At 40.2% G+C, this 15,285-nt stretch overlaps 1 protein-coding gene across 3 annotated transcripts in view; it reads right to left on the reverse strand.

Annotated features, from left to right (window-relative positions):
* pik3r3b (phosphoinositide-3-kinase, regulatory subunit 3b (gamma)) overlaps nucleotides 1-15,285 on the reverse strand; it is a 743,508-nt gene that overhangs the window by 4,381 nt on the left and 723,842 nt on the right. For all 3 annotated transcript variants that reach the window (XM_070886838.1, XM_070886839.1, XM_070886840.1), the window contains 5 exons: nucleotides 10,427-10,607; nucleotides 8,950-9,075; nucleotides 6,965-7,107; nucleotides 853-1,029; nucleotides 660-734 (listed from right to left, as the gene is read on the reverse strand). In XM_070886838.1, coding sequence (XP_070742939.1) covers nucleotides 660-734; nucleotides 853-1,029; nucleotides 6,965-7,107; nucleotides 8,950-9,075; nucleotides 10,427-10,607 — 702 coding nt within the window. The remainder of the gene's footprint in view (nucleotides 1-659; nucleotides 735-852; nucleotides 1,030-6,964; nucleotides 7,108-8,949; nucleotides 9,076-10,426; nucleotides 10,608-15,285) is intronic.

The following is a 15,285-nucleotide window of genomic DNA, read 5'->3' on the forward strand; positions in this document are numbered from 1 at the left end:
CAGAAAATTCTGTAAATCTGAAATTAAAAGTGCTGGAAGTTGGTTACTGTGTTCTGATAAAACAATATAGATACAGGCAAACCAAATACATTTGCCACTAGCTTCCATTCTTGATCACATTCATACAAGTCTGATCAAACTATAATAAAAGTACTGAAAATGATCTGTATTAAGACATCTAGCTTCTACCTATATTAGTGATGTGAATTACTTTTGTGACTAAGAAAATCCCTTTTTCTGCTGCAGGTAAAATATCTCATACTAGTTGTCTGAATAGCTTTTCCTGTTGCATTATGACAGCAATCACAATCTTGGTAGATTTTGGTAATTAACATGGGACAAAAATATAAGCAAACAAGGGTGGGTTTTATATAAAACTACATAATACCATACAGCTAACCAGCAATTCTTTACTCCAGCTCAAGATTTTTTTTTAAATTAAAAAAAAATGTGTCTGTGGCAAAGCCTTTCCAAGCTACACTAATGGTGGGCTATAACAATGCACATTCCCCAGCATTTCTCAATTTGAGGAAGCCTAAAGCCAACAGGTTTTGTAAACCTTTCCCAAGATCTGAAGGATAACATTAACTGTATTTCTAGTCCAGCTTAAGATAAAACAGTATTTTTCAGCAATGCCACTAAGGACAATTATAACTCACTCATCTGCATTTTCATTTTTGATTCCAAGCCAGTCATTTATTCGCTTTTGACGTACTCCTTTGTGATTGAGCCATCTGCAAGATGGAGAGGGAAACCACACATTTTTAATCATTATTGTTAAACTGTCAACATTCAGCCATGTATTGTCCCTCAGAAAAGTGAATCCAACATCATTTATCTGTTTCTACTTACACAAGGTACTGATCCCTGATCTTTCGCAGTTGGATTAGGTCAGGCTTGATGCTGTTCATTTTCTTGTCAATCTCTCGGTTATCAGATGCTTGTTTCTTCAGATCTTGTTCCAGGCGCATCTTGCTGTCATGGATCTCTCCAAGACGAGACTTGAGTTTTTCATAGTTCATCATTATCCTATCACACAAGAAAAGGTTTATTTGAATAACTGCTAACTAATGCATATTAAGATGCTATGTAGATGGCAGTGTTTACATTTTCTCATTGTACAAGTTACATTATTTGCCCCCTTTCTCCTTCCTATATTCATAGCTGATCACCATTATTGTACCTTCTAACCTGAAGTGCAGGCAATCAGACTTTCCTCTTTACCAAAGGCGGCTTTGCATACCAGTAATAATCTGATCAGACAGCAGGATGATTTATAAAAATTAAATCAGCCCATTTATCCAAGTCTCCATTAAGCAAAACCCACCAATAGAGAAAATTGTTATGAAGCGATAAGCCATAGCCATATTCTGCTTATAATCAAAATTTGCAGACGATACTAAATTGGGGGTATAGTTAATACTGAGGAAGACAGCGACAAGACATTAACAGACTTGCAGAATGGGTGTGGATATGCCAAATTAATTTCAACATGTGTGAGGTGCTGTATTTTTGTAGGAGGAATAAGGAAATTACTTAATCCTTGGAAAATAAGAATCTAAATGGGGTCGAGAAGAACTGGATCTAGGAGATACAGATTCATTTTTTTTTAAATCTATAAAAGTAGCCACACAGGTTAAGAAAACCATAAAAAGTGCAAAGCATTGGGGATCATTTCTAGAGGAATAAAATTAAAAACACATTATATTATATGATTTTTTTATATATAACAGAGGGTATAACCACCTGGTAAGACTGAACATATTAATGACTTGGATGAAGGGACCGAGTGGAAGATTGCCAAGTTTGCTGATGATACAAAGATAGGTGGGAAAGCAAGTTGTGAAGAGGACACAAAAAAATCTGCAAAGCGATATAGACAGGTTAAGGTGAGTGGGTAAACATTTGGCAGATGGAGTATAATGTGGGAACATGTGAGGTTATCCACTTTGGCAGAAATAATAGAAAAGCAAATAATAATTTAAATGGAGAAAAATTGCAAAATGCTGCCGTAATGAGGGACCTTGTGCATGAAACACAAAAAGTTAGTATGCAGGTACAGTAAGTGATCAGGAAGGCAAATGGAATGTTGGCATTTATTGCAAGGGGGATGGAGTATAAAAACAGAGAAGTCCTGCTACAACTGTACAGGGTATTGGTGAGGCCACACCTAGAGTACTGCGTACAGTTTTGATCTCCGTATTTAAGGAAGGATGTACTTGCATTGGAGGCTGTTCAGAGAAGGTTCACTAAGTTGATTCCGGAGATGAGGCGGTTGACTTATGAAGAAAGGTTGGGCCTATACTCATTGGAGTTCAGAAGAATGAGAGGTGATCTTATTGAAACGTATAAGATAACGAGGGGGCTCGACAAGGTGGATGCAGAGAGGATATTTCCACTCATAGGGGAAACCAAAACTTGGGGACATAGTCTCAGAATAAAGAGCCTCCCATTTAAAACTGAGATGAGGAGGAATTTCTTCTTTGAGGGTTGTAGATCTGTGAAATTCTCTGCCCCAAGAGAGCTGTGGAGATTGGATCATTGAATATATTTAAGGCGGAGGCAGACAGATTTTTGAGCGACAAGGGGTTAAGGGGTTACGGGGAGCGGGCAGGGAGGTGGAGCTAAGTCCATTATCAGATCAGCCAAGAGGAATTAAAGGAAATGACAGTTCGTAAGAAAATAGTGCTGGAGAAACTAATGTGACTGAAGGCAGGTAAATCCCTAGAACTTGATGATCTGCATCTCAGAGTGCTAAAAGAGGTAGCCATGGAAATTGGTTGTCATCTTCCAAAATTCTATAGATTATGGATCAGTTCCTGCAGATTGGAGGGTGGCAAATGTAACTCCACTATTTAAAAAAAGGAGAGAAAATGGGGAACTACAGACCGGCTAGTCTGACATCAGTAGTAGGGAAAATGCTGGAGTCTATTATAAAGGATCTAATAACGGCATATTTAGATAATACCAACGGGATTAAACAAAGTCAACATGGATTTATGAAAGGAAAATCATGTTTGACAAACCTACTGGAGTTTTTTGAAGTTGTAACTGATAAAATAGATAAGAGAACCAGTGGATGTAGTGTATTTGGATTTTCAGAAGGCCTTTGATAAAGTCCCACATAAGAGGTTAGTGTGCAAAATTAAAGCACATAGGATTGGGGGTAATGTATTGAAAATTGGTTAACTGACAGGAAACAGAGAGTAGGAATAAACGGGTCTTTTTCGGGGTGGCAGGCAGTGACTAATGGGCCCCTGCTAGTCACAATATATATAAATGATTTGGATGAGGGAACCAAATGTAATATTTCCAAGTTTGCTGATGACACAAAACTAGGTGAGATTGTGAGTTGTGAGGAGGATGCAAAGACGCTGCAAGGCGATTTAGATAGGTTGAGTGAGTGGGCAAACACATGGCAGATGCAGTAGAATGTGGATAAATGTGAAGTTATCCACTTTGGTAGGAAAAACAAGACGACAAAGTATTATTTAAATGGTGATAGCTTGGGAAATGTCGATGTACAAAGGGACCTGGGTGTCCTTGTACACCAGTTATTGAAAGCAAACATGCAGGTGCAGCAAGCAGTTAGGAAGGCAAATGGTATGTTGGCCTTCATTGCAAGAGGATTTGAGTACAGGAGCAAGGATGTCTTACTACAGTTATACAGGGCCATGGTGAGACCGCACCTGGAATAGTGTGTGCAGTTTTGGTCCCCTTACCCAAGAGGGAGTGCAGCGAAGGTTCACCAGACTGATTCTTGGGATGGCAGGACTGTGGTATGAGGAGAGATTGGGTCAACTAGGCCTGTATTCACTAGAGTTTAGAATAATGAGAGGTGATCTCATTGAAACGTATAAAAATTCTGACTGGGTTAGATAGACTGGATGCGGGGAGGGTGTTTCCCCTGGCTGGGAAGTCTCGAACAAGGGATCACAGTCTCGGGATACAGGGTAGGAAATTTAGAACCGGGATGAGAAATATTTTCACTCGGAGGATGGGGAACCTGTGGAATTTTCTACCACAGAAGGCTGTGGAGGCCAAGTCACTGAATATATTTATGAGAGAGATAGATAGATTTCTAGAAATAAAAGGCATCAAGGGGTATGGGGAAAAGGCGGGAATTTGATGTTGAGATAGAGGATCAGCCATGATCATATTGAATAGCGGTGCAGACTTGAAGGGCCGGATAGCCTACTACTGCTCCTATTTTCTATGTTTCTATCTTATGAAATGGCGGAGCAGGCTCCAGGGGCCAAATGGCCTACTCCTGCTCCTATTTATGTTCTTAACAGACTGGGCCCTTTTCTCTAGAAAAGGCCGAGGGGTGACCTGATAGAGGTCTTTAAGATTATGAAAGGGTTAGACGTAGAGATGATGTTTCCACTTTAGGGAGTCCTAAACTAGGGGCTATAAATACAAGATAGTCACTAATAAATCCAAGGAGGAATTCAGCAGATACTTCTCTACTCAGAGCGGTGAGAACGTGGAACTCGCTACCACAAGCAATTGAGGTGAATAACAGATTCATTTACAAAAGAGAGGGGGTCGATACCAATGTTGATGTTCAGGAGGAAGAGCGAGATATATTAAGACAGGATAAACATAAAAAGAGGGGATGTTTTAACGGGTTTAGCATCCTTGAAAGTAGATAAATCGGCAGGACTGGATGAAATATATCCGGAGACTACTAAAAGAAGCAAGAGAGGAAATTGCAGAGGCTCTGACCATCATTTTCAATCATCCCTGGCTACAGAAGTTGTGCCAGAGGATTGGAGAACTGCTAATGTTGTACCATTGTTTAAAAAGAACACAAGTAGGAGCAGGAGTAGGCCATTTGGCCCCTCAAGCCTGCTCCGCCATTCAATATCATGGCTGATCTGATCTTGGCCTCAACTCCACTTTCCTGCCCGCTCCCAATAACCCTAGACTTCCTTATTGTTCAAAAATCTGTCTATCTCCACTTTAAATATAGTTAATGACCTAGCCTCCATTGCTCCTTGGAGTAGAGAATTCCAAAGATTCACGACCCTCAGAATAAAGTCCTGCTCATCTCCGTTTTAAATGGGCGAATCCCCATTCTGAAACCTCCTAGTTCTAGATTCCCCCAAGAGGGGAAACATCCCCTCTGCATCTACCCTGTCAAGCCCCCTCAGAATCCTATACGTTTTAATAAGATCACCTCTCATTCCTTAAAAACTCCAATGAGTATAGGCACAACCTGCTCAACCTTTCTTCATAAGACAACCCCTTCATCTCAGGAATCAACCTCATGAACCTTCACTGAACTGCCTCCAATGCAAGTATATCCTAATTACTTGCTATAAAAAGGGAGGAAGGGATAACAGAACAATTACAGGCCAGTTAGTTTAACCTCGGTGGTGGATAAATTACTGGAATCAATTTGGAGTAAAAATCTTCATTTAGAAAGACACAGATCAATTAAGGTCAGTCAGCATGGATTTGTTAAGGAAAGGTCGTGTCTGCCTAACTTGATTTGAGTTCTTTTGAGGAGGCAACAAGGAGGGTCGATGAGGGCAGAGAGTTTGATGTAGTTTACATGGATTTTAACAAAGCTTTTCACAAGGTACCACATGGTAGACTGGTCAAAAAAGTAAGCACCCATGGGATCCAAAGGAGAGTGGCAAATTGGATCCAAAATTCACTCAGTGGCAGGAAGCAAAGGATAATGGTTGAGGGTAGCTTTTGTGACTGGAAGGCTGTTTCCAGTGGGGTTCCACAGGGTTTAGTACTCGGTCCATTACTTTTGTAGTATATATTAACAATTTAGACTTAAATGTGGGGGGCATGATAAAAGAAATTTGCAGATGATACAAAAATTGACCTCGTGGTCGACAGTGAGGAAAGCTCTAGACTGCAGGAAGATACCGATGAACTGGTCAGTTGGGCAGAAAATTAGCAAATGGATTCAATCTGGAAAAGTGTGAGGTAATGCATTTCAGGAGGGTCAACAAAGCAAGGGAATACACATTAAATTGGCAGATACCGAGAGGTGTGGAGGAACAGAGGGACCTTGGAGTATATGTCCACAGAACCTTTAAGATAGTAGGACAGGTCATTAAGGTAGTTAAAAAGGCATTAGGAATGCTTTCCTTTATTAACCGAGGCATGGAATACATGAGCAGGGAAGTTATGCTGGAGCTGTCTACAACACTAGTTAGGCCACAGCTCGAGCACTTGTGTAGTTCTGGTCACCACATTATAGGAAGGATGTGATTGCACTAGAATGGGTGCAGAAGAGATTTACGAGGATGTTACCAGGACTGGAAAACTTTCGCTATGAGGAAAGATTGGATAGGCTGGGGTTGTTTTCCTTAGAACAGAGGAGGCTGAAGGGAGAGTTAACAGAGGTGTATAAAATTATGAGGGGCCTAGATGGAGTGGATAGGAAGGACCTATTTCCCTTAGCAGAGGGGTCAACAACCAGGGGACATAGATTTAAAATAGTTGGTAGAAGGATTAGAGGGGAGATGAGGAAACATTTCTTCGCCCAGAGGGTGGTGAGAGTCTGGAACTCAGTGCCTGAAAGGGTGGCAGAGGCAGAAACGCTCATCACATTTAAAAAGGTACTTGGATTTGCACTTAAAGAACCATAACCTGCAGGGATACGGACCTTGTGCTGGAAAGTGGGATTAGGCCAGGTAACTCTTTTTCGACCGGCAGAAACACAATGGGCCGAATGACCTCCTTCTGTGTCGTAATTTTCTATGATTTAAGGGGAAGCTAGATAAGCACATGGGGGAGGGAGGAAGGTGGGAGGCAGCAAGTGTGGAGCATAGACCAGTGGGCCAAATGGCCTTTTTCAGTATTGTAACCTTTAAATGGCCCTTATTAGGAATAGTATTCTGTAATTTGTTCAAGTGAGGTGAGGGCTCCTTTTATTCACCAAGCTTCTTCATATATCTAAGATTTGGGGAAAGAAAAACATTTAAAGCAATAGTACCGTTCAATTTCCTTCTCATTTCCTTCCCTGCGAAATCTCTCAATATATTCTTTGCTGTAACGTTCTTGAGTGTGACATTGCTCTTCAAATATTTTTATTGTTTCATTAAAGGCTTCAATTGCAGTTCTCTTCATTTGTATTTCCTGTTAGAGACAGATCGGTTTTAGCTTTAAGTGACAGATTTACAAGTTATATTTCAAAAACAGTTCAATAAAGTTTTGCACTAAATATTCTAGTTTTTCAATATGCCACATGCATACAGATGTCAGAAATGGATGCAATGTTCTTTTATAAATGTCATTTGGCACTGGATGGTGGCCCTGGAGTACTCCCAAACAAATTGCAAAATTCATTTCTACAACTCTTTCCCCCAAAAAAGTGTTTTTTTTTATATATATAAAGTTGATTTAGCATTTAATGGCCATTGCATCAATGCTACCAATGGCTATGGTCAGCACTTCTGTATGGGCGATTGCCCCAGTAGCAATACAAACATTGTTGATGAGGTAGAGGTCAACATATCCTGGAACCAAGCAGCTCAACCCATCCATATTAGGCCAGTAGTGCAGTTTTTTGGTCACTGATCTGCATCTTCTCAAAGTAATTTTAAAAATGGTGAAAAATAAAATTACAAAAGAGAGTTGTATTTAACAAGGAGAAAGGGCATTTATTTGGGAAGCTCTTGTACTATGAAATTCGAGCCTAGGTGCAGGTTTCTCAGTAATACAAACCTTTGTTAATAGTGCAAATAATAGGCATAGGGAGGAGCCAACAGTTGTAACCTAATTTCTAGGTTTATTTAAAGCCATCGATATTCTGCCACTTGCCAAACAAAGCTGCAGTGTGCTGTTAGTGCAATAGTTTTAGGACAAACTTAATACTCTCAAAAAAAAAACTAAAACCAAAAAAGGTTATGAAAATTAATTAAGAAACTAACAGCTCATTTTAAACACCAAGATCCTGCCATAGGTGCGACACTAAAACTATTATCCAAGCACACCCACAGTTTAATATAGGAGCTACAATGCTCCTGAAAAAGGCAGAGATTTCTGGATCAGTATGATACAATCAAATCTTTTAAAGGCCCTGGTAGCAACTTTTACTAAAAGGAGAAGCATAAGGTTAGGGAAAGTACATTCATAAATGTTTTCTTTCTAAAAGAAATTGCACTGTGGCATGAACAGGTCTGTAAAGTATGCAGTTTGAAAGAACTTGGCCTTCGCATATCTGACTTGAAGCAAACCACAAAGCATAAAACACTTGAAGGTGGTGTGCCAGCTTCACACCTCTTTAAAAAAAATAGCTAAAACCACACATTACTAAATAGTGATGCTTTGAAATACGGATGATGGAAGCATGCTTGTTTTTGAAGAACAAAAAGGTGGTGATGCACAGATCATACAGTCCTAATAACCAATTGAAAATTGTGGCGAACATGCCACTATCCTTCAGTGTAAATACCATCATGCATCAGAGGCAACATGGCATTAAATACCCAAACTAAATGAAACCATCTTTCATGTTGGAACAAAAACAAGAGGAATAGAATGTGAAAAGGCCATTTGGACCATTAACCTTACTCCTTCTACAGTGTATGCAATTTATCTTATCATGCACTTTACATCATACCCTAAAAAGGAAAGAACTGCAAAAATACTCCCAATTTCCATTATCCAGCCTTGGCTGGTTGAAATATTTCCCCTCTTGTCTCAGCAGCCCCTCAGTTATAAACTATTAGCATTTCACTGATTGGATTAAATTACTGCTGTGTAATCACTCTTGGGTATATATTGTTCTCAATTGGACTTGTATTTATGTATATTTGAAGTTGCTACGCCCAATCTCATGACTGGTCCTTTATCTGTGGAACAAAAGGCAGCATCAATGATGAAAAAATAATAGTGGTGAAAACTAGCGAGATGAAAAAAAGTCTGGAATACATTCCATCATCCAACGTAGTCGCTCATTCAAAAGCATGAACATACCTGTGACGTCCTTGTGTATTCTTCATAAAGCCGGTCATATTCTTTACTCTTATCCTGATATTGGTTATGGTATTCCTGCAGTTTTTTACCAACAGCATCAATATTGTCTTCTTTCACCACCTGATCCTGTTTAACAAAGTGAGAACTTCATACAACATCTATATCCTCATCAAGATTAGCTTGATCATGAAGACAGACACTGCTAAAAATTGTGTAAAACTAGAAATAATTGGATCGGATTTTTAAGAAAAAAAAAGTGGCCCAGAATTTATGGTCCTGATGACAGTTTCGTCTTTGAAACTGCTGACCACAATTTAGCGTATGCGCAGCCCAATGTGGAAATTCTGAAGTTGCGGTATGTCATTTACTGCGGCTCCCTCCACAGGCTGTGCTGTGCTGCCACTCCACCCCCAGAGGCGGCAATCAGTGAAAACTCTCAAATCAGGGAAGCTAACAAAAACTTTGCAGTAAGTACGCTCTTAAATACCCTATTAAAAGTTAGACCCAAAGGGATTGGTGTAACTGGGGTTTTAACAGCGTATTGATTGCTAAATAAAGGTTATGGCCCTAAGAAACTCATTTTAATTTTGTGCAGTGTCAAATTTATACATTTTAAATTAAAAAAATAAAAATTAAGAAACTTAAGCGTGTTCACCTTTATTTCAGGTTTGCCATTTCCCCATTTAAGAGAGCCCCAATCTTTGTTTTGCTCTCTCTAACATTTTTTTTTTTAAGTTTGAAGTTTTAAGAGCTTACCCGGTTCCTGGTTCGCTGTCTGAGAATTCTGCATTTTGATTGGCTGCTTAGACAACTTGTTGATGCAACAGCAGCTGCACTAGGAGATTCCCACTATACTAGGTTGATTTGAACTACGTGTCGGAAAACCCAAACTTCGATGCAGAGATGGCGAGATCTTTGTGGGAAGCTTACTTCGGGGTCAACAGCGAACGCCTTTGCTTCACCACTGACTGTAAATTCTGGGCCATTATTTTTTTATTCCCTGAAAGATCATGTTAATTCCACCTAACAGCTAATTATAACTTTCCAACCATTATATTTAATGCTTTATATAAGCATAGAGTAGATTTCTCTGCACAATGTTAGACAAAATCGGTATTATAGGACAACACAGTCTATCTAGAGGTTTCTGCATCAAATAAATAATCAAGTTCATGCCTGCATTAAAAATATGGCAAAACACATCCAATACCCAAGGCAGCTGATCCATTTACGATTACGTTATAATTTCCTGAAAAAAATTTGTTTGGTATAACAGATTAATCTGTCACATTTATTACTCTTTGACCACATCATTTTTAATGGGTAGCCTTTTAAATGATAGCCATTCCTGTTACAGTAACCCTTCATTAGCATACCACACCCTCATTGAGGGCTCCTATATTAATATGGCACCCAGAAGCTACATTACAAGAGAGGTTCGAACACCAAATCCAGGAAATATGAAGGCTTAACTTACCTGCTGGAACTTTGATACGGGATACATTAATTTAACATCTAGCTTTGGGTTGTACTGGGCGAGGGACTCGTGTCTGTAATGGTTAATGAGTTCCACCACCGAGTTAAAAGTGAGTGGGTCAGAGAAGCCATATTTTCCATCTCGATGGTATATTTTGATTAGTTTGTTATTGCCTCCTTTCCTATAAAAAGGATAAATACAAAAAAGGTGGTGGTCAGTTGAGCAGCTGTACACAAGAATACATCAAAAGGATGCAATTAAGACTTACAAAAAGGGAGGTCTTAATGCTGCTCTGCTTTTGAGGACTGCATTAAAAGGTAAACAAAAGCAGCAAACTTCAGCTGAGCAGTTCTAGTGGTAGAGTACTGGACTATGACACAAATGTTTGAGCTTCATAGCAATCCTTCATTTCAAATCTCCTTCAATGATCAATTTGCACATAATCTCAGACCATGTCCCTCAGTGAAGACACCCTGCAGTATCTCAGCACTCTCGTGAAGAGGAGAGGGCAACTTGTAGTATTAGCAATACGTCTTGGAGTGAACGCAAGAACATAAGAAATAGGAGCAGCAGCAGGCCATTTGGCCCCTCGAGCCTTCTCCGATATTCAATAAGATCATGGCCTCAACTCCACTTTCCCGCCAGCTCCTCATAACCCTTCACTCCCTTATTTCAATAATCTGTCTATCGCCACCTTAAATATATTCAAAGACCCAGCCTCCGCAGCTCTCTGGGGGTAGAGTGAGGTGTACAGATTATGAAAAGGGATTAATGTTTTCAAATCAGGATGACTGCTGTAAAGCAATTGTAGTACCTCCATAGAAAATACGAGACAACTGTTAATGGCAATTCACTTTTCATCCCAGGTCAGGTACACCACTGCAGGATGATGCAGCCTCCAATATACCCCAAAGTGCTGTGAATTCTAAAATCAGAGTCAGCTCCCCTGTACCAATGTGACACTTCCATTTCCTAGAACGTTGCCACTGATCATCAATCAATGCCTTTAGGGTTCAGGCTGGCCGTAATCATTTCACATAGAATGCTTGGGGTTGAGTCAGAGAGGTGACTTTCATTTCATCATTTGGAGGTGGATTCAAATTGAGGTTCCAGTATAGCCTATTAACTTGCTGCATGGAGTACACCATGGCATTTCACTCAATATAGACTTTTAATGGAAACCAAACCATCCCGACACCTTGGAAAAAATAATTCTGAATCCTTCCTAATAGAGCATGTGATGTGCTTTTGTACCTGCAATAATTTAATAGTTTACAACAATGCTCCTCCATCCTCCTCACCCATGTTCAGTTTTAAAGTAAGACTTTCACTTTATGGTAAACACAAATGATTCACAGTAAGTGTTTGATTCCCATCAACCTCCAGCGTTTCATGGAGGCGGACAGTCTACCACGTACACTTATGTCTATTATTCTCCACTAAGTTTTCCCCTTATTTGAAGGTATTTAACAACATTGATCCTCCTTTTATGTTATGTTCTTATACTGGTCTTGGGCTGCTCAATGTAGGAGCGAGAAAGCTACTAGTTGTTGTCTTAGGAAAAGTAATGGTTGAACAGAATGGCTGGCACTGAATTGTAAAGTAATCCAAATGAAGCAAAGCTTGATCATTACCAAAACCCGACTGAAGTATTGCCTCAAACCGGCCAGTCATGCTCCCAACTGTGCCATTAAACAGAGGCTACCGGAACAAGCCAAAAACTTCCAGTGCTGCTTTTGTTCACCACCTAGCAACCAGCAATAGATGGATATTGGTAGAGGTCTGGGACCTCTCAGTTAGGGACACATAGGTGGCAGAATGTAGTACAAGCCAACAAGAGTTTAACAACAAGAATCACAAATTAAGACATAAAAACTTTATACTATATAGTTTTATGGGTTTTTAAAATTAATCTTGCATTTTTATATCAATATGCTGGACATGTTAAATGTTGAAAGTTGCATGATGTAGGTGATGGGGCAATAAAGACAACAGCGACCCATGACCGAAAGCTAAGTAGGACTCTTGCCTCGGAGTCAGAAGGTTGTGGGTTCAAGGTCCACTTCAGTTACATGGGCACAAAATCTAGGCTGACATTCCAGTGCAGTACTGAGGGAGTGCTGCCTTTTGGATGAAATGTTAAACCGAGGCCCCATCTGCCCTCTCGGGTGCATCTAAAAGATCCCATGGCATTATTTTGAAGAAGAGCAAGGGAGTTCTGTCCAGTGTCCTGGCCAATATTTATCCCTCAATCAACATCACCAAATCAAAGCACCTGGTCATTATCACATAAGAAAAAAGAGCGGCAGCCATGGGCAGTGTGGAGGTTCCGACCTGCGTGAAAACACTAGTGGCAGGTCGGGGCCATAAAAGAAGCAGAGGTGCGGCAGCCTGGGAGCAGCATGGAGGCAGGCCACTGCAAGGTACAGCGCAAGCTGGTGCAGGGTGGCGACGGCAGCGAAGAGTGACATCATCAAGGTCCAGGTCGGTGATTGGAGCGTGGGCAGATACAGCAGGAGCGGCGAGAGACTGTGGAGGGATGTGATCGGGGCCCAGGAGAGGCGTGAGTTCGGGGCCAGGGGCAGCACGGGCCAACCCACACTGTGATGTGTGAGTGCACTAGGTCTGTGCAGCAGAGCAGGTCTCCAGTCGTCTTGGATAACCCTCGTTGTACTAATACCTTGCTCTGTCAAGCCAGTGTGGTGGCTGGTGTGCAACGGCCACCACACGTTAAAAAAATCCACGCACAGGCATCTTTGACCCTTCAGGATGTAGTTCAGGATGGAATATTAGATCCTTCATTGAAACACCTGTGAACTCATCCTTTTTTGGCATGGAAGCAAGTCATCCTCATTTCGAAGGACTTAGGATGATGATGATGGTGGTTGTGGGACTGTGCCATGTACAAATTGGCTGCCACGTTTCCTACATTACAACAGTAACTACACTTCAAAAGTACTTTGTTGGCTGTAAAGTGCTTTGGGATGTCCTGAGGTCATGAAAGATACTATAGAAATGCAAGCCTTCCTTTCTTTTCTTTATAAATGATTTATCTTCAATGGTGCTACAGTAATACCAGTTTTGGCTACAGCAGATTACATTACAAAGAATTTATCTCCTCTGTAAAAAAAAAAGGAAATTATTAAATTTATCTTGACATTTAACCCAATGTGTAAAGTCACTCCTTAATGTGAAGCTGAACCATACAGATCAAAAACATATCAGTTTCAGTCACCTGTCTGTGCTGACTTAGCTAATCACTGCTAGGGAGCAACTGGGTTGTTACAATTGGCACCAACACCTCTGGGCTGTTTGTCTGGTGGGAAATAGATGCAGAGAGTGAGAAAGTTCCCATCACTGCCCTGTGGCTTCTGCTAAAAAGTGCACGTGTATGGATGTCGAGTAAAGACAAGACTGGGGACAGCTGTGATGCCCTCCACATTCAAAGAGCCTGCTAATATTCACCGCCCAGGCTCGCACAAAATGAAAACCAGTTTGGACACAAGAAAAAGATGTCCTTTGGTCCCGTGCAAGCGTGAAACTCTGAATGAGCCACACAGCCCATTAAAGGGACTGTGCACCCAAATTTAAAATTGGAACATTGATGTCAATTCCTTTGGAAACAATACACGAGTTAGTAAGATAGGAAATAGGAGAAAACTAAAGAGAAAATACATTAATGGACACCAGCTGATCCCTCTTTTTTTTTTAAAAAAGTATTAAAATAATCACCTTTCGAAAAAAAACTTCCATTGCAATTAAAAGGTTTAGAAGAAATTGTGCTAGAGTTCTTAGTAATATATCAATGAAGTTTTTAATAAGCTTATAATGAGAGTGAATTACAGGAGAATAATGTGCTAAACAGGTAATTGGCTGTATTAACAAATCAAGCAGTGGTTTGTGCAGAAAAATAGGGACTCGGGGCTAAGAAATACTTCTACAGCTGTCATACCAGTATAAGATTTAAAGTGAAAGTAGCGGCGGTTTCCATTTTCTGCACAGATCATCAAGTTTTATTTGATCACAACAGAATTAAAACACATTTTGATTGGCTAATCATTGATCTTTAAAATGGAAGAGGAAAGTCAGATATGATCTATAATATTATGCGACACTGGCTGAGATCACTCAATGAGACACTGATGAGTTGCACTAGCAAGCCTACGACAACGCACGCCACTCTAATACACACATTGGATTGGGTGGCATCAACTCATTAGATTAATTATTTAGTGGCGAGGTGATCTAACTGTGTAAATCACATTTTGCAGTGCACATTAAATAGCTACTCTAGCATGCCCACAACATTAGGATATCACTCCAGTATCTGCTAGGTGCTTAAAGTAACAAGAGTGGGCATCAACAGAATCCAGCTGGCAAATTAAAGTAAAATCAAGTGCAATTTGTTCCAAATTATTTTTTAAAAATAATGAAAATCAAGCACAAAGTTTGATCCACACAATGTATAGCGAATTCAGTTCAGACAGACTGACCTACAACAGTCTTCTCACCCATTGGCCTATTTATTGGACAGCAAACAAGAGTGTGACAAAGTATTTTGTAGAAAAGCACTGTGTGAGGGAGGAATGAAATTCACTAATTGCTGAAGCTAACGAAATCCCAGAGGAATTCAGCAATCCAGTCAATATTGTATATCTAAACTTACAAAAAGTGTTTGACAGAGTACCGTACAAAAGGCAACCAAGTACATTAGAGTTTGTGGCATTAGCGGGAAGATTTGGGGTCAGATAAGGAACTGTTAACATTTATGTAGACAGAAGAGTGTTATTAATGATGTGTGGGGGAACCAGTCACGAGTGGACTCCCACAGTGATTGGTATTGGGGCTGATGCACCAAG

The sequence above is a fragment of the Pristiophorus japonicus genome, chromosome 8 (genome assembly GCF_044704955.1).
Source record: "Pristiophorus japonicus isolate sPriJap1 chromosome 8, sPriJap1.hap1, whole genome shotgun sequence".
In the NCBI taxonomy this organism is placed as follows: Eukaryota; Metazoa; Chordata; class Chondrichthyes; family Pristiophoridae; genus Pristiophorus; species Pristiophorus japonicus.